Source organism: Thermobia domestica, chromosome 17 (assembly GCF_964235325.1).
Source record: "Thermobia domestica chromosome 17, izTheDome1.hap1.1, whole genome shotgun sequence".
In the NCBI taxonomy this organism is placed as follows: Eukaryota; Metazoa; Arthropoda; class Insecta; order Zygentoma; family Lepismatidae; genus Thermobia; species Thermobia domestica.
Window position 1 is genome coordinate 18,221,987 of NC_137470.1, and position 19,507 is coordinate 18,241,493.

The following is a 19,507-nucleotide window of genomic DNA, read 5'->3' on the forward strand; positions in this document are numbered from 1 at the left end:
ATTTACGTCGATTGATTTATTCTTGCATGTACTTAGATTAATTACATTATGTGTTGGATTTAATGAAAATTCAGTGAAGAAGTGCGGGACTGAAGCGTAACTCGTACTCAGGTCTTCTGCTTACTATTCCAATTAACTGACCACTACGCTATCCAGTCCACTATATGGAAACCTACAGTAGTAATACTGTTGCGGTTGGTCTGGATAATGTGCTGGCAGTCTTACCTCTAAGTTAGGAGACCTGGCTTTAATTCACGGCTCGTCTTCGAGATTTTATTGAATTCCTAGCTATAGGTATCTGATGTAAGAAAATCAGTTGATACCTTCTATTTTGTCGTGAAATACCCAGTTCAACCGTCATTTATATTCATTAATATATAGTCAATGGGTTATCCAAGAATAATAGAAGTACATTCGATGTCATCCAGAAACCTTAGTATTGTTGTAGTTGGTTTGACTGGTGTTTTTGGCTTTTCAAGTAGTCAACTGGTCTGCATTCAGGGAACATAAGTCAGAGAGCTTGGCTGAATTCTAGGTCTACCCCCGCACTTATTACTGCTTGAATTTTCAGTGAATTCGTACCTATGGAGAATTTTGTATAAGAGAAATCTTTGATTTCTATTTTCGCATATATTATTGAGTTGCATAGGATTGCGACAATGTTTTATAGTTTGTTGTGCGTTTAATATACTGTGTAGAGTTTTCATTTTTTGCGCTCAGTAATGATGTACTTTTGACTTGCATGGCTCCAGGATCTGATGAGCATATAGTCATTCATCACTCTTCTTCAGATCCTCGGGAATCATCAAATGGACATACTCTTAACGATACGTTTAAGGATCATCACGTTGGGTTCTTGAATTCTAATGCAACAATTTGTCTGTATACTTTATTCATTCATACAATTAAGAATAAGATTTATTGATCTTTTCGTGTGGTAATTGGTCATACTATTCGAAACAGAAAATTTTGTCCGTGGGAACGAAATCAAATGTGATGGGATTACACTGGGTGTTAATGAACGTCGCATGTAATATCAATTTATCTTGTGGATGGCGTGAAGGTGGTTGTTAAACTCCATGTTACAAAACCCACCGGAAATATGCCTAGAAGAGACAGAGTCAATGTGCATACCTGGACCGGTGCTTTCTGTTCATAGGGATTCATTGTAAAGAGAACGTTATTCTATGTAACGTACAGCATACCGTAGTCATATAAGTGGATTCATGTCGAAGATAATTAAGAAACCTGTATATATAGATGCTTCATTGCTGAAGACTGTCGTTATTACAGATTCTTTTGTTAACAAGGTTCTTCATTAAGGGTGCATAAGCTATACCTACTGGTCCCTTTCTTGCATGTTTGTGATATACTAATTATTTTATTAATATTGAATTACTATTTATTTATTTATTGGAACAAAACCTCTTTTGTATTAAGTAACTGAAGTGTCTGTTAACCTCCTTGCTCCATGTGGTATTTGGTGTCTGAATTCCTGATGAGCATTTTTTTTTTTTTAATAGTCAGGAAACCTACCACACGGATATTATGATGTAGTGTGTCACGATCTAGGACAGAATGTTCCAGCGCAGATTTCATTATCGTCAACCATTGACTGTCTTCGAGCTGTGAATACACATGGGCAGGGCATAGGGCCGTTCTTGGGAATAGAGGTAATTTCAAAATTTATATTTTTTAAAAAAATAACTAATGTAGCATTGATGTAAATGGTACAATATGCGGCAAAACAAACAGTACTGAAATTCGCGTACGGATTGCGCGCAAGAGCAATGTGATATGAGTTGTGAGCGCCGTATGGGTGTTTAGTTGTGTGTGGACTGGCGTATTGTGCAATTGGCGCTAAGATAATGTTATTCATAGCACGGGAGAAGGCGTTTATTGTTGAGCACTATTTCAGTTCATACGGTGTGGGACAGCATCTCACTGCAGGCGATGAGCACGCGTACTGTATTGCTCTGAAGCTATATTGCTGAAGCTGTGGCATATGAGGATGAAGATTTCAGCAGCAACGTATGGTTCAGTGATGTAAGCCTTGTGTATCTTAATCGCTACATCAATCGACAGTTGATTATTTACCCGTTCTTGCATGATTTGCATGGCTTTTCCTGCACCAAAAATCTGTTGTTACAACAACATGGAGCTTCTGCCAACACAGCAAGTGAGTCGCTTGTCCTTCTGCCCACGAGAGTTTGGACATCGCTTGATTTCCCGTGGAATGTATTGTCCATATTCTTTTCACTTCCCTGATCTCATGGTTCCAGATGACCACATATGGGGTATGCTGAAGGAAGGAATTTTCCGAACAGATAACCACTATACCGGGGTTAAGATTCGGTCATTTGTTTTGTCGTTCCAGCAACCTGTGTTCACTAACACGTTCGTCGATCTACAGGACCGCTATGAAGAATTCGTGCGACGTAATGGTCAACATTTTGAACATATAATGAAGAGGCGCGATTCTTTTTAAATTTACAATATGTGCTGAGTAACATTTAGTTGACATCCATTTCGTAACATTTCTTGTTTCATGATGATGTACAATAAATAAATAAATAAATGTCAACGATACGATTTCAGTACTGTTGGTTTTGCCGCATACTGCATATTGTTTTCAGGAAAGCGAACGAAAACCGTTATTTTGTAGTAAATACAATTAAAAATTGTTGGCTTGTCTGTCACGTCAGAGTTAATGTTAAATACACAGTCTTTAAACAATTAAGTTCTGACAAAATATGTAGAGAAAACAAGGTAGCAGTGGTGTAACATGTTATATATGTGAAATTAAATTGTAGAAGAGTAATGGTAAAGTGCTGTCCTGAAGGCAAGGGTTCCCAGTGTGACCCTCGCCATGTGAACATGTGATGAATATGATTTCCCCTTGGAATCTCCGTGTGATTTTTTTCCCTTCTATTATGCAATCTTATCATTTGATTCTTTGTTTTAATTGTATGTTAATACGTGTATTCTTGTTCCAATCGTCTGCAGGTTGGTAGTACGGCTCTCTGCGCTTGCGAGTCGATAGATGGCGCCATTAGGTAGGTTTCTGGGTTGTCACTTCAGTTCGCTTTGCACTGTTGCGGAATAAACATGGCTGCGTTATTTTCCTTTTCATCACAGAATAATAGCGTTCCGTAATTCCGTGTTGTCTGGTCTGAAGATGTACTAGGAGCTGAAATTCATAGAAGACTCAATACAATGCGGGGACAATGTACCATGTAGAAGTATTAATGAGTAGGTTGAAAAGTTCAAAACTGGTCAGATCTTTCCTCGTTCTTCACCCTTGTTTGACTGTTGCGAACGGACAGCGGCACAGCCATGTTTACCACCTGACAGGGCAATGCGAACAGAGGTGATAACGCTGGAACTTTTTACAAGCGAAGACAATAATGCCGTCTATTGACTTCCAAGCACAGAAAGCCGTAAGTCAACCTACAGATGATTAGAACAAGAGGACGCATAATTATTGGCTTACCCATGTCTTCTTCTTCTTCTTCTTGTTATTATTATTATTATTCGTTAATCTTCTTAAGACTACAGGATATAACAAGTCAGAACTAAAGGGCTGTTGAGTTGATTTGAATTTATCGTCCCTTTCAGTAGCGAGGCTATATGAGATATGGTCGACCTACAGCTTAAGTGGGATTCGTACCACATAAGCTCTTACCGGGAATCGAATTTGGGTTTCCCAGAACTAAAAGGCTGAACTAAAGAATTTTCACTTGTGGAAGATTACGAGGCAAGGTATAGGTGACCTAAACCTTTCTTGATTTACATTCTAACTTGTGTTTTGCTTTTGAAACAGTTGTAATCCATAGAATTATTCTTATTTCAGAAATGTATGGTGTACTGCTGTGTACAAAATCCTGCCGTACCGAGTCCACATGAACAAAATGGGTCTACTTATGTGTCTATTCTTTCACCACACGGGATTCATCACATGACAGTTCCAAAGTAAGTGTATTAAAATAATTCTTGTTGAGATGATTAGTAGCTACTAGTCTTTTACGTGGAACACTTTATTTTGTGTGCGTGTGTGTGATCATGTGTGCTCAATTCTCAGGTGATCTCTGGCGATTAAGTTGATAGTTCAGGCGTTCACTGAAGGTGGTGCGGAAAAGGGGAAGCTTACTGAAAAACCTCCGTTAATAATAATAATAATAAAAGATAGTGACACTATCACTGTCACTCCATCCCTTCCAACCGCTAGAAGTTATGATAAGCTCTTCAGTTTTGTGAAAAGCAATCTTAGTTTAATTTGAAGAATTGTTAAAATTACTAATGTTCATATTATTCTTAGGTAGAATTTTTGATCTCTTTATCGGCAACAAAATTTGTTTCTCGTACTTTCTATATATATATACTGGCTGAAAATAGCTATTCTTCACATGGTGGCTGTATGTGGAAGTCAACGCCTGCGGGAGTATCTCCATTCATCTCAGCGAACGCGAAAACTATGGATTTGACACTAATATCGCTTATTTTGGATTATTTTTACATGTTTCGGTAAGGCCTGCAACCGAATGGGGTGAATTTGAAAGTTTATGCGTTTGGAGTTCCACCATTGTTCTCAGCGAGCGCGAAAACTATGACTTTGACACTAATATCGGTCATTTTCTACTACTTTTACATATCCCGGCAAACGATCCCTCTGGTTAGAATTTTGAAAAAAAAAAAAAAAAAAAAAAAACAACTCTTCGTCTTGGTCTGGGGCCTAGACCAAAGTACCCGTGACCTAAATTTGGTAGCTCTCAGTCCGCAGGCCGCACACAGACTCACAAACAAACAGTTTATTTATATTACATAAGATATATATATATATATATATATATAGATAGATAGATAGATAGATAGATAGATTGGTTTGCCCCAGAGAAAGCCAAATGTTTATGATGGAGTTGACTCTTTTTAAATTTCCAAACTATGTTATGCATTAGTGTTGGAAGTCTGGTAGTACGACTTTACATCAGAACGGTGTTACCAGATCTGAAGATTAAAAGGGTATCGGCAAATAGACACCAATATTTACCGATACATTTTCCGAACTATTTTCAATTTACTTAGTACTAACAGTGACACTATATTTCATCGGTTTCTTTTAGACTTAAAGTTGATCTAAATTATTATCAATTGTATGATCGACTTCTTTATGCATGTTTATGCCTTTGATTTGCACTACTCGTACTCAACTGATATTTTTAGTTCATCGATGCCAAAATAGTGATGAAAAAAGCCAAAGATTCTCAGTTAGGATCATGGGTGCTCGAAAAAAAATTTCTTGGGGGAGGGGCATTCCATGGTTGCTATATTACGTATGGTATTTAATATACGTAGTTTGCTATATTACGTATGCATTTTCGTGAGCCAGTGGGTCCTACCCTACCCTCCCCCTTTGGGCGCCTATGGTCACGATAGCATACCCGTAATTTGAATCCCAAACAAGATAGAGTTTTCGATTCAGAAGAAAATACTATAAAACAAACCCACAAGATGCTCACTTTGTCATTATTTTCTTCCACTTACTGGTTAAAAACAATTAGTTCTAAAGTTAAATAGTTTTATCGTTTTCGACTTCGCTTAAATGACCCTCTTATTTTTAATGGTATGCACAGCAACACCTGGTTCAGTACGCATAGTTTTGTAAAGAATAAAAATTTGTAACGGTAGTATCCGTTTGCATTATTTGTATGTAATAGAGACTAGTAAATACAATGTAACTATCAAAGTACATTATGCGCCTTATGCAGAGTCGTTTTGACGCGTGATTAGTGCCATACTAAAGAGTTCGACTAACATAGATTTCCTGCAGTAGTCAGGTTTTTAGTATGATGCTAATCTTACGTCAAAACGACTCTGCATCAGGCGGTATCACTCTAAATACCAATTACTGACTCTTGGAATTAAGTTGACACTATATAAGTATTTGCTGCTTTTTAGTTCATTTTATGTGAGCTGTATAAAATTTAGAGGAAATATACTTTTTGTCTGGGACTTAATGTAAAATTCTGCTTTTTGTCTTTGTATATCAAATTTAGGCCTTATGTCTAACATGCCCTATTACAATGTTGATCATTTCATTATTCTGAAAATTGCTGATAATATATAAGAAATTTGTCCAAAAGTATCAGTATCGGTATAAAAGTGGTATCGGTACATCCCTAATGAGGAGCAGTAGAATGACAGTGTGCTGTGAACTGAGCAGACTTCGATAATGTTAAAGGAGCACCTTTTCTAATTTCCAAGGGGATGCATACTTGCTTAAGTCAGTTTTTTGGGCCCTGAAATACATTTTACAACTTCTAAAGTATGCTTTTTCATTGTTATTCCTCACTACTTCAATTAATTTAGCAAATTCATTAGGTAATATTTTACAACGCTAGTGTGGCTATTGTAGCATATGTGGAGATCCCATATCGTTGTGGTACATGTATTTTCGGTACCTTATTATGAAAAATTGGGAACATGACATATTGGCAATCAACAATGTACCAAGTTACCTCCTTCCACAAAATAAAGAACCTAAAATACAAATAGTACAACGATATGGAATCTCCACACATACACCATCATAATCATACTACTATTACTATTACTACTACTACTACTCCACTGCTACTACTATTAATACTACTGCTACTACTACTAGTACTATTACTACTACTACCACCACTACTACTAATACTTTTGTCGAGAACAGAACCCGACAAACCCCTGCGGGGCTTCTAACCCGTTCCTACTACTACTTACTATTACTACTGCTACTACTATTGCAACTACTATTACTATTGCAACTACTACTTATACATTTGTAGAGAACAGAACCCAACCAACCCCTGTGGGGCTTCTAACCCATTCTTCCTCCTCCTCCTACTACTACTACCTATACTAAAGCAACCTTACCCTACACTAAGCATTACAGTGCTTAACTCACCTCACATTGTAGGTGGGTATAGTCTACCTACCTCCACAAGGAAATTGTGTAATCTTCTTCGCGGAGGAAAATGTTTCCTTTCAGGAAAGGAAGCTAGATGTCCAGCGAAATGGTGCCTCTTGTTACCATATCGTGGAATACTATCCTTGGCGTCCCGCCACAAACGCTCAATATTTTACGTGTGCACTCCTGTCATTGGGCTACGAAATTCAAGGAATGATTCGCTGCGAAGTGCTCAAATCCTACCTCATTCAACGTATCATAAGACTTCCAGCAATCACTATGAATGGTTGTACCAGGCTTAACCCATTGCAGAAGAACTGAATTAAGGACTTCAGCTGAAGGATTTTGCACTACGCTCATGAATACTTACCGTGAACCTATCTCAATTCCCCTAAAAACCCATGTACCGTCAATCAACCTTCCGCAGTAAGTTTTACGCTTCCCGAACTTAGATTCATCTATCTCAACTACTTTCCCTGGATCTCCTAGCTGAGTAGAGGAATCTAAGCACCAACAAATGCAAACTTCACGGCAAAAGTTAAACCAATCAATACAAGTTCTTGAAGAGATATCAAGATTCCAGCAAGCATTATTGATACTTGGTCGACTGTTCAAGCACCAATAAGCCACTAGTCGTGTCACCACAAAATGATTGAGTTTTGCTCTACCGAGCAAAGTATCATTGAAAGTTGAAGAGGAAAACTCACAACGCTATTTCCTCCTCGAATTTCCAATGGTACGTATCTTCTAGCAGCAAAACCCATTCCCTTCCTTTAGGAAAACAGTTTCCTTACACAAGAATTGCGCAATTTCCCTAGTGGAAGCACTCTATGATTTTGCAATAATGTGAGGGTTCCATTTTCTTCTCGGCCAGCTGTTATTTCCAGAAGCCTATACTCATTGATTTCACTCCCGTCACAAACTGGAATGCGCATAAGAATCCCGCCTGCCATTCTCGAGCTCAATATACTACACCTACTCGTCACACTAAATAGTTCTGGAATGTACTTTCCTGCTTAACACACTTCGGATTAATACGCTGATAAGCTCGATCAGTGGTCTCATATATACAACAAGGCCACTCCAAATATTGGATGCAATTACATTTTAAAGATCATTTTAATGAAATAAGGATCTCATACTTCACAACACGCAGTACCATTTAATATTTAATAATTCAACGAAAAGTGATCGATGCATTATAATTTTCTGCATGAAGCAACGAACTACTTACCAGTTTAAGTGTTCCGCCACACTCCAGAAATACAACTTCCGCTACATGCGCGCGCACACACCCACTACAATGTAAACAATCAACATGGCTTCCGTCCGTCAAATTTTATTACACATCATCTTTTGTAATTTTTAAATTAAATTTAAAGCTACTTATAGATAATCTGCAATCTTCGTTACCACCCATATTAAATCGACAACATATCTACATGAAAATAAAGCAGAAAATGCACTTATACCTACTCGACAAGTACTACACCAGCGTCGTAATATATTCATTACCTATGAGCCATGAAATTTAGAAGCTTTCATTGTATTTACTCGACTTACTCCTTACGTTAATACGGATAATACAATAACGCAATTAATTTTGGATTGTTCACGCTTACACAGCTTCGTACAAATATTAGGCCTAGGCATTAACTGAGACAGCAACGTGGTTACTTTTACTGCAACAGCGCAAAATCAACAAAAGTCTAGTCTTGTCAGCTCTGTATATTAAAAACTACCAAAACAAGAATTGAATTAGTATCGAACAAGTTAGTTTCAGTAATATTATTGTTCATTGCGATAGAATAATGAACAAGGAAAACTTTTATGGTATTCTATAAAACCAATAATGTTTTGTATGTGTGTTTTTTTCTTTATATGAATATATAACATATTCTTAAGAGTTGTAGCCTACAGTAGTAACCCAGAAAGTAGCGTGTCACCCAAATTGAAATTTTCGTAGCGAGGACATATAAAAAGTTGCCCAATCCACTACTTGTAGCCCAATCTGGCAACACTACATCAGAGCGAAAGCGGTGAGAAATGTCAAGAAATGATGGATGGATTTGGTGGCCCAAGAATAGGGTCCCTCTCATCTGTTAACCCTCTGTTGAAACTGGAGGTGGTAGAAATTAACCATTTCCGTTTCAACATTGATCGCTTTAGAACAGAAAACGGTAATATATAGCAAAAAGCGGATTTTCGGAATCGATTAAGCGTCTCAAGAAAAGATAACTATCGTAACTCACATCTCTCTGCTTAAAAAAGTGGTAGAAATTTACTACTACTTCCAGTTTCACTGTGGATTTCCATACAGCAAATCGGTAAGAGATAGAGCGAAAAATGACTTTTTAATATGACTTCAGCGTCCCAGGAATGGGTGCAATCTCTGAGCTTATTCTTGTGTTACAATTGAAAGTTAAAGATCTACCATAATTTTACTATTGAGTTAGCATAATTTGGAAGTCTTCCGTAGTTCACAATATGAAATGAACGTCACTTCTCCTTTTATATATATATATATATATATATATATATATATATATAACGGTAAATCAAAGAGATTTTGTTTTCAAGATTTTACAATTCTTCAAAAATTAAAATAATAATAACAATAAAACTTAAAATAAACTAATTATGCCATCATCTTATATTATTAAACATTTACAGTGAAAGTTTAATGAAGGAAGCACTAATGGGAATTGAAGATGTCAATATTGGAGGGTAGATTATTAACATGATCAAGTATGCAGATGACACGATTATTACGGCTAGAACCGAAGGACTACAGGAGATAATTGACAAAATAGTTGACAATGGGAAACTCAGGGGAATGGAAATCAACATCGAAATATCGAAAGGCACGAGAATATTCCGTGGAAACGCGCCCTTACAAGTCAGAGTAGAACAAAGAGAACTTGAAGTCAATAATTTTGAATATTTGGGAAGTATTTTGAAGAGAGACTCTTACTGCACCAAAGGGATCAGGTCGAGAATTGCCATAGCCAGAGAAGCATTCAAGAAAACGTCACTTTTAACTAGTAGCCTTAATATTGGACTAATGAATGAGGAAATTGGTCAAGTGCTACGTATGGAGTATTGGAATTTATGGTTCAGAGATTTAGACATTACCGAAGTCAGAGATGAAATATTTAGAGAGCTTCCAGATGTGATGTTGCAGGAAGATACACAAGATAAAATGGGCAGAGAGTATAACAAATAAGGATGTTTTAAAGGAGAGAGGAGGGTATTTCTACCCAGTATCCTTTGTAGGAAGGCCAATTGAATTGGACACATCTTGCGAAGAAATTGTATTCTTTATACCGCCATAGAAGGAAAGATAGAAGGAGAGCGAGGAAGAGAAAGAAGATAACTGATCGATGATTTGAAAAATAGAATATTGGGAGTTGAAAGAGGAAGCTGAAGATAGAGAAAAGTGGAAGAAACATTTCCAGGTCCAAATCTAAAATTGAAAAAAAGAAAAAAAGACCTTCATTAGTCCCAGGATCTGCAAAAGGCAGAATACTTAATATTAATAAATCGCTGATATACTATATGTTATAGCATATTGTGAAATTATTATTATTTGTTTCCAATACAAAGTTGTTCAACCTCCCTCGTTGCTATAAGATTAGCGCACTAGACTTCAGCGCAGGACACACGGGTTCGATTCCTGGTGGAAGCTCATGTTACTCTCTGGAAGGAACTCGCGCTAAGCTGTAGGATCACGTCTCATATCCTCGGTGCTGAAGAGGACACTAAACTCTGATCCAACCAACAAAATAATTCATTCTCACGTGCAGTTCAATTCGAAATATTGCTAGGTTGTAAAAATACAGGATGTTTGAAAACAACACCGACAACGTTTGGAAGGTGATTTCTGACACCAAGATGATACAAAAAGTATAGACCAACCTGGGTGAACAAATGCTTCCTTTCGGAGTTATAGGCTGCCGAAAACGTGAAAAAATGAACTTTAAAGGTCCATAGCTCCAAAACTATGGGGCCTACCGTAGTCGGGTCAAGACTTCACTTAAGAACTAATATGTGCTCTATCCAAAAATACATTTCAGAATCCTAACGTACTCATGCACCAATTTTTCTACAGGCAGTTTGGTTACGGGCATATAATCTGAAGTACTCTCTACCTACCTCTATAAAAATTGTTGCGGAAGTACTGCAGGATTCTGAAGCATGTATTCTTGGATAGAGCACATACTAGTTCCTTAGTAAAGTCTTGACCCGACTACGGTAGGCCCCATAGTTTTGGAGCTATCGACCTTTAAAGTACAATTTTTCACGTTTTCGGCAGCCTATAACTCCGAAAGGAAGCATTTGCGCACCCTGGTTGGTCTATACTTTTTGTCTTATCTTGGTGTCAGGAATCACCTGCCAAACATTGTCGGTGTTGTTTTGAAACACCCTGTACTTTTCGGAACTCTGCAAACAATGTGTTTTTTAAGGCTTTCCCACAATCCCCACTGCTTAGAAGTGGATTCCTCCTCATACTCATCGATTTAAAAGTATATTATCAATAGCAACTTCCGTAAGAAGGAAAAAGAAGTACTAGTACTTTTCACAATTAAGAACTAATCATGTTAGACTGAAACTGGCGAAGGTTGAGGTAATGAAAATCTTTTTACTTTTCTAAGATGCTTTCATTTCTAGAATGAACAGTATAAATAGTGTAAACTACTGCATACAAGTTGTATTTTGTTGTAATTTTTACGTCACAGTGGCGACAAAATTAATCTTTAGTCTTACTGTGCCAATGTTTCCGCAAATTCTCGTAATGCCGAGTATTATATTCACAACGCCTTTCAAAATCACATTTTTGCACTCTTCATACAGCAAGAAATAATTAGTTAAAATTGTGCTGATCTTTGCTAAAAGTAAATACATAAGTTCCTGTAACGTACAAATAGTGAAAAAGCGACTGGCTGGACAGAGACTCGAATCCAGGACCTCCGGCATACCATGCCGATGCGTTAACCAATACACCACTCAATTCGCTTCCCAGAACAGCCACCCACTTCAAGGTCGGTGCTCTCCATTCGGATCACGTGGGTTGTACCTCAGACCCTGTTGTACTTGGACAATCCCTGTGTCCATATATTCAGCACCTATGACGGTAGTAGTTTTGTATAGATATTAATGAAAGAGTGAGAGGGTGGGTGGCTGTTCCGGGAAGCGTCCTAAATGGCGTAGTGGTTAACGCATCGGCGCAGTATGCAGAAGGGAGATGTGAAGGTCCTGGGTTGGAGTCTCGGTCCAGTCAATCGCTTTTTCACTCTTTGTATGTTATAGAATTCACATCTACAAAGAATATGATGTGTTAAAAGATCTGACGTTTCCTCTTTCATATTAGCCATCGGCTCGCATTTTATTATAATAATATATAATAACATTTTATAATAATTGCTACCCCATTTCTCCCCTTCCCCTTCGGATTTCCAAAAATCCTTCCTTAATAGTACCTTACGTAACAAATCCAATGCACTGCAAAATTTCAAGTTTCTAGCTTAAGCGGTTTGGCCTGGGCGTTAATTTATGTCACCTAGAACTTCAGTTATTTTAGATATGTGATATTTATATCTCCTAATCTCGGAAGGATAGAGATATCAAGTTTTGTATATGGACTTCTTACTTAAAGTTGTTAGACAAGCGTTTCGCGTTTCTTTTTGTTTCCCTTAGAAGGAAGGGAAAAAGGCGGGAAAAGCATCCCCATTAACCCCTTTCCCCGTAGAATTTCCAAAAATCCTTCTTTAGTGGTATTTTACGTCACAAATCCTATGTGTGCCTATTTCGATCCTGGACCAAGTAAGTTTGTGGTGGTTTTCCTTTTTCCTCCCACATTCTCACTCCACCATTCTTCCATAATTGTTCACTTGCGTTAATCACCCATCTGACTTAGCCTAACAGGCATAATCGAGGGACGTTAAGCTGAAAGATTTCATTTCCTATCGAAAAATTATTTTTGATCACTTTTTTTTTTCTTTCTTCAAAAAAGGAATGGAAGGAAATCTCTCTAACTTCACTTCCTTCTGTTGTTCTCTAATCGCACGAATCCTAGTTCAAGATCAGGTGAAAGGAGAACAAAGGTATTAAAAATATCATACGACATTTTTAATACCTTGTCATACTGACTTGTTCACACTAAATGTCCCTATTTATACTAGCATTGTACGTCTGATAGATTTCTTCAGGAACAAAACTCTATTTGATGTCTTGCCATCCCTTAGCAAGACGCTTAAGTTAATAAGAAGTATCGAGGACAAATTACCTTGTAAACAGATAATATGTGACATGAGTAAATAAAAATTATAGTATTTGGTTTGTAAAAGCAAAGAGTATAAAGCCAAGAACGTAACTCTCCATATTTTTTGCATTTTGAGTAGATTTTAGCAGGGTTGTTTTGTTTAAAACAAATGATTAAAACGTGTTTTAAGCAATTGATTTTGTTTAAAACAAATTTTGTGTACGTTTTAAACATTTTGTTTTAAAAACGTGTATTTTTTAAGACTTGTTTTAAACATATTTTTATTTTTTTGGTAAAAAATCTGCCAGAGAAAGAAAATTGTCAAAAGTGTTATTTTCAGAAGACTATTTTCTTCCCATGCGAATGTTTAGATTTCTCATGGCTACAGCAGGTCAATGTGGTGATCTACAAATTTATTTTGTTTCTTTTTTCTCTTATTTTTAACGCATATTTATTGTTTAAATGCTTCTCAGTTAACTTGCAAGAAAGTGTCGTACTCGAAGGTTGGACTACTTGTAGAGCTGATATTAAAAAATAAACAAACTAACTATCATAGAAACAAATTTTAGTGATGTATACAGAAAACAAACAAAAGGTTATTCGCTAAATTGCAGTTCTGAAATTAAAATGTCGCAGGCATTCGTTGATACAGTACATGTTGGTTCTCAGTCTCCGTAAAACTTGGAATTGTTTAACATGAGTTTTACGGAAAAAAAGGGGACATCATTTGGAGCAAATTTATTAAAGTAATTCAAACTCCATCAGATAAGAAAACAACCATACGAGCTCGTTGGAAACGTGTAAGAAAAAAATAATTGATTTAATTCAAGGAATGAAGAATCGTTATGAACAATACAATGCTGTGAAAAAACTGTAAATCCAAACAAATGGTAAATGTGTGGAAATTGCTTCTGATGATTCTAACGTCAGTGATGTGGTTGAGATAGAACTGGAAACTTCACTTAAGAGTTAAATTTATATCAACAATATTTTTTCATTATATTATGAAAATTTTATTTCGTCTCTCTTCCCCACCTCAGTTCTAAATTTTCTTAAAAACTTTACACCTTGGCATAGCTTATAAGAAGGGACCATGCGAGAATGCGCAAGGTACGGCAGTCGCCCGCGGTAACATCAGTGCCGAACTTCAGTGTCTGGAAGAATTTGATTTCAATTTGTTCGTCTCTCTGTATGCACCACGCTACAGGGTGTAATTTTCGGTCTTTTAACATTTAATTTTGAGGGTAGAGGCACGAGATGTCGGAATTTGCTGTTTACATTTTGACTGCGATCCAACGTAAAATTTCAAAATTAGTGGTTCCCACTTTAAACAAAAGCCCTGTCTCATATAGCCTTGCTACTGATCCAAGACTGTAATCAATCAAACTAAACCAACTAATTTTATGCGTTTCGAACAAACTTCGGTTCCAGGACAAATTTGCCTCCAACTCAGTTTTTATAAAATATTTTTAGATATGAGGAGTTCAGAGCACAAGGGATCCAAGTCCATTTTCAGAAAGATTCACTTTTGCTCAGCAAACGTAGTATCTTCGTAGCCAAGGGTACGAAATAAATTAAACTAAAAACACGTGAAAAAGGTGTGGACTAGAGTTTCATATGACAACCGTTGGACAAAAGAGTTGATGGAATGGGGAAGAGGGCTAATTTCCTCGCTGCAGCGTGGGAATGATTAACAAGTCAAGCTCTAAATGCCATGGTCAATGATGCGTAATTACCTTCCAAAAGAATACACTGACGGAAAAAGTCATATTTTCACAACTACGAATCCGAGATGAAAGAAAGAAAAACTACATGACAAGATGCAATCTAGAATTTTATGTAATTGCCACTGGAGAGGGCCGTTCATTTAGAAGTCATCCGCCCCTTACCCTGAATTTCATATTTTGAGCAGAATTGGGAACAGTAATGCAGATTTATAAAGTTTTTGCTGAGCAAAGTTCAACATAAAAGATTTGAAGTCCTTACACCGAATAAATACGGATTTTAATAATTTATAATCCGAATAAATACGGATTTTGATAATTTATAATCCATTTCCATTGGCCGTAAGGAGCTATCAGCCTATATTGCTCTCTTGTATATTTTTTGGCCCAAGGCTTCCAAAGGTGGCATTACTTTCGAGTTTCGGGCCTGCTTAAAGTTCTGGAAATTGGACCTAAGCAACTTTACATTTTTAATTATCTGTATGTTCTTATTTATTCGATGTAATGACCTCAAGCTCATTGTGTTGGACTTTGCTTATCAAATATTTCTAAAACTGCCTTACTGCCCCCAAAATCTGAAGTCCAGAGTGGGAATGGGGGCATTGCCCCCGAACTTTTGGACAAATAATAAAAATGTCACCTATAAGATGGCCACCCACCGAGCTCCGAGACCGACCAAAAGGTATGCCCCCCCCCCCCTCAGCAGACAATTCCTAGCTCCATATATGGATGGGGGCGGTTGTCCTCCTGTTCCACTGACGCTCCTGTCTAGCGGCTGTCATATGAAACTATCCCACGCCCTTTCGCATGGTTTTAGTTACATTTGTTTTGGACTCTTGACTGCGAAGATATTACGTTTTGAAATAGAATTCATTTGCTAAGCAAAACTGAACTTTATTGAAAATGGATTTGGATCCATTGTGCTCTGAACACCCCAAATATTACCTTTCTTCAATAAATTATTGACTCAAAACACAACCAATTACATAGGCTTGCAGAAAATATTCTAAAGTTAGCACAACATGAAATGTGCTTCAAACGTTACTTTTCGAAAATTTATTATTTTAAAATAATTTTATTAGCATCAGTGTTCTGAAATAGTAATCAAATTTTGCAACAAAAATCTCACCCGCCTCCACGAAACGCGAGCTTAGCCCATAAAGACATAACTAGAAAACTTTCAGAGCGATAACTCCGAAATGACTTGCTTTAGTGCTAAAATAACCGCATAACCGTATTTCTGATAAAATTCTAGCCTGAGAAAAAAATGTAATCTGACTCTCTTTGCATTTGAAATTTCGAATACCAATCAAAGATGTCCGCCATGATGCTTGATAGCATCATCTGATGTATCAGACCACTTTCAAGTTTCATCATTCTCCCTCAACCCGTTCTCAATACGCAAGGATGGTGAGGTCTTATATTTATATCGATAGATTGTGTGAAATCTCTAAGGTAGTTTTTAAAATCTACCTAAGAAACTTATTACAAGCAAGAAAGTACTTACGAGAGTCACTGGCAAGAGAGTGTAATAAAAGGGGGTCGTGATATGAAATAAGTTGAGAATTACTAATCTGTACTGAAATATTCTGTACCCAACACAGTGTAGTCTTAACGAGAATAAAATAAATGAAAAGATTGTTTGCAAGAGCAAAAAAGTCTTGATAAATACGTTATTACACGATTTTGCAATAAGTTTAAAATCATGTTTTAAACTGTTCAAAATGTTTAAAACATGTTTTTTTTTTTGTGTGTGTGTGTGTGTGTGTGTATTTTAAAACATGTTTAAAACATTTTGAGCACCAGCACATGTTTTGTTCCTTTTTTTAAATGTATTTTTTCCAACCCTGGATCCTAGGTGCTTCGGTACCAAATGTCTCTACAAATAGCTATGCAACTTAACTGTTGTACAAACACCTTAAATGTTTTGAAGTGAACATGATATCTTTGAATGAAGACAGTTTATTAATAATTGAAATGTTTGCTTTTTCTTTATTTATGTAGGTATATGAAATTCATGGAAAACTTCCAGCCTGATATGTATGAGGCTCTGTACGACGGGAATGTAGACGCTTCATCCTCAAAAAAGCGCCTGCAAATATCGGTGGACAAGACTCAGCTCTTTTTACTGCAGTGCCTAGAAGCCCAATCGAACAACCCGGTAAGCTGTGCTTCGAACATTACTGTAGATCTTCACTTGTGTAAATCTGTTCAGTTAAAGTATGATAGTATAGTACAGAGTGATTCATAAAAGTCTTTGTCATTTTATTAAGTTACAATTTCTAAACAAATTCTACCATGTGAAACCAGTTCTGAGTCATACAGTAAACGTGAAAGAATCATTTTTTGAAATAGCAGGTATTGGACATGTCCTCAATCTACCTGTTAACAACCTCTGTACCGTCGTACCATATTCTATGATGTACGCTGTAATTTATAAGCAGTAACATTGTTAACGTTATTCCTGATGGTTTCGCGCTCTTCATCCATTTCTCTTCGAGTAGAATAACTCAACGTTGCATTAGGACCTCGGTGCCTCAGTGGTAGAGCGATTACTTCTGGCGCATGGAGTCCTTGGTTCGCTCCCAGCTCGTGCAATGTAAGTTTTGTGGTGGAAGAACACGTGTGCATGGGCTTTCTCGGGGCTTTTCCGTTTCCTCCCACTTTATTAATTCTACCATTTCATTCATTTCTCATCATCACCGTTTTCTCTAGCCTAGCCCTCATAATCGTGGGTGTAAAACTGAAAGATTGCATTTCAGTTTCTCAACGTTGCGTTGACGGATGAGCTATTCAACAAGATGGCATTACATATCACACATTCTACGGGTCCATTCAATTTATAGAACCTCCTTTGGTAACAGCATAATTTCAAAGAGCCAGACTTAACCACTCCTGACTATAACTGCCTAAAATATACAATGTATAAAATAGTCTAAGACCATTATTGTTGCACTCCAAGAAATATCCGAGAATGTTTGACAACTAATGCGACTTCGTTTACAGGAAAGTGAATTGATTATATTTCTGATATTTGCGTCGACAAAATGATTCTCACATACTTACTGTCTAATTCAGAGAAATAAGACAATGCCAATTTGAAAATCAATTAAGATAGTTTGCTCCGGATCAAAGAATATAAGTCACAAATACTATTTGTTATTAATTGTAGAATTCCGGATAAGCAAATGTAAATGAATGTAAATAAAGCATGAGAGAAAAAGAGAAAATGTATTTTTCAAAGAACGCGAATGTTTTTCTAAAAACGAAAACCCAGTTCTTGCATATTTGCTTTCCGGAAATTAATAAAAACACTGCGATACAACACAAAAGTATTAGATCCTTCGCTTCCTACATCATCAGATGAGGAGGGACAGAAGTAGGACAAAAATAGCTATGGATCGTCCAGTTGGGCGTCATATTTCTATCTAGAGTTACTTTATACTGTTGCCAGGTTGAAAGTGGAGAGAGTATAGTAGACAAAGACAAAAACAATGAAACGTATTTATTGGCTAGAGTGCAGGAAATGAAAGGGTCAATTGGAGAGGAAAGCATATACATGGTTATACACTGAAGTGCCATTGAATTAGAGATAGGCAGCTTTGTGCATCCATCGTGGCACTATTGTCTCATTTTTGCGGATGTGCGGACATTGCTGTAAAAGATATATAGCTACAAGTGTAGCTCTCTCGAAGCAAGTGCTAAAAAGTGACATTATTTAAAATTCATGATTTAGATACCTTCAACCGATGACAAATAATAGGATGTGCAACCCATGTGGAACTTGATTTCAGAAATCGTGCGATAAATGGGATTTTCTCTTTCCAAAGTACCAAGAGTATGGCAAGAGTATACGAATAGCGGTAAAAGAAAGATTAATCAGGGAAAATTCAAGAGAGAAAAAATCTTTGAATTATCGTGATCTTCGAAGACTCAGCTGTATGGTAAGTAGCCAGCGCTACGAAACCCTACGCCAGATGTTCAATTAATTAAATGAGGGTCCAGTCAGACAGACAGTAGATGGACTGTGCAGTTCTCGCTTTACTTTGTGGACTTCAGAACCCACGAACCGATTGATCCAGAATGCAAGGTTTGAACTGTAAAAGATCATGGCAGATTTGTGATGGTGTGGCGTATCCTCTTTTGGCAGTATTTTGGACTTCCGTACATGTACCACGCACCCTTACTGCATCAAAATACGTAGATCTGTTACATGATCTTTTATAGTCTTTCCTGCTTTTGTGCTATGCGAACGAAAATGGTTTGTACCAGCAGGACAATTGGTCCTGTTGCATTCTGGTTGGCTGCCATGTGGTTCGAGGAACATTTCACTGATTTCTCCCAGCTGAAATGATCACCGAGAAGCGTGGAACATCTCGTGTAACATCTCTAGGGTACCCAAGAAAACAGTGTGCATTCACGTCATTCACCACCGGCGTTCTAAACTGATTTAAATTCTGGAAGACGTTTAGCAGACCATACTTCCGGACCACTTTCATAGACTATCATTCTACTTACAGATTCCTGTAATTCCTGAATTTTTTAAAAAAACTTCCAAGCTATCGACTC

General features: G+C 37.1%; 1 protein-coding gene across 4 annotated transcripts in view; it reads left to right on the plus strand.

Annotated features, from left to right (window-relative positions):
- Positions 1 to 19,507, plus strand: part of LOC145674315 (queuine tRNA-ribosyltransferase accessory subunit 2-like) — a 71,617-nt gene that overhangs the window by 5,616 nt on the left and 46,494 nt on the right. For all 4 annotated transcript variants that reach the window (XM_081744201.1, XM_081744203.1, XM_081744202.1 and 1 more), the window contains exons 2-4: positions 1,524 to 1,673; positions 3,854 to 3,972; positions 16,943 to 17,099. In XM_081744201.1, the coding sequence (XP_081600327.1) occupies positions 1,524 to 1,673; positions 3,854 to 3,972; positions 16,943 to 17,099 (426 nt within the window). The remainder of the gene's footprint in view (positions 1 to 1,523; positions 1,674 to 3,853; positions 3,973 to 16,942; positions 17,100 to 19,507) is intronic.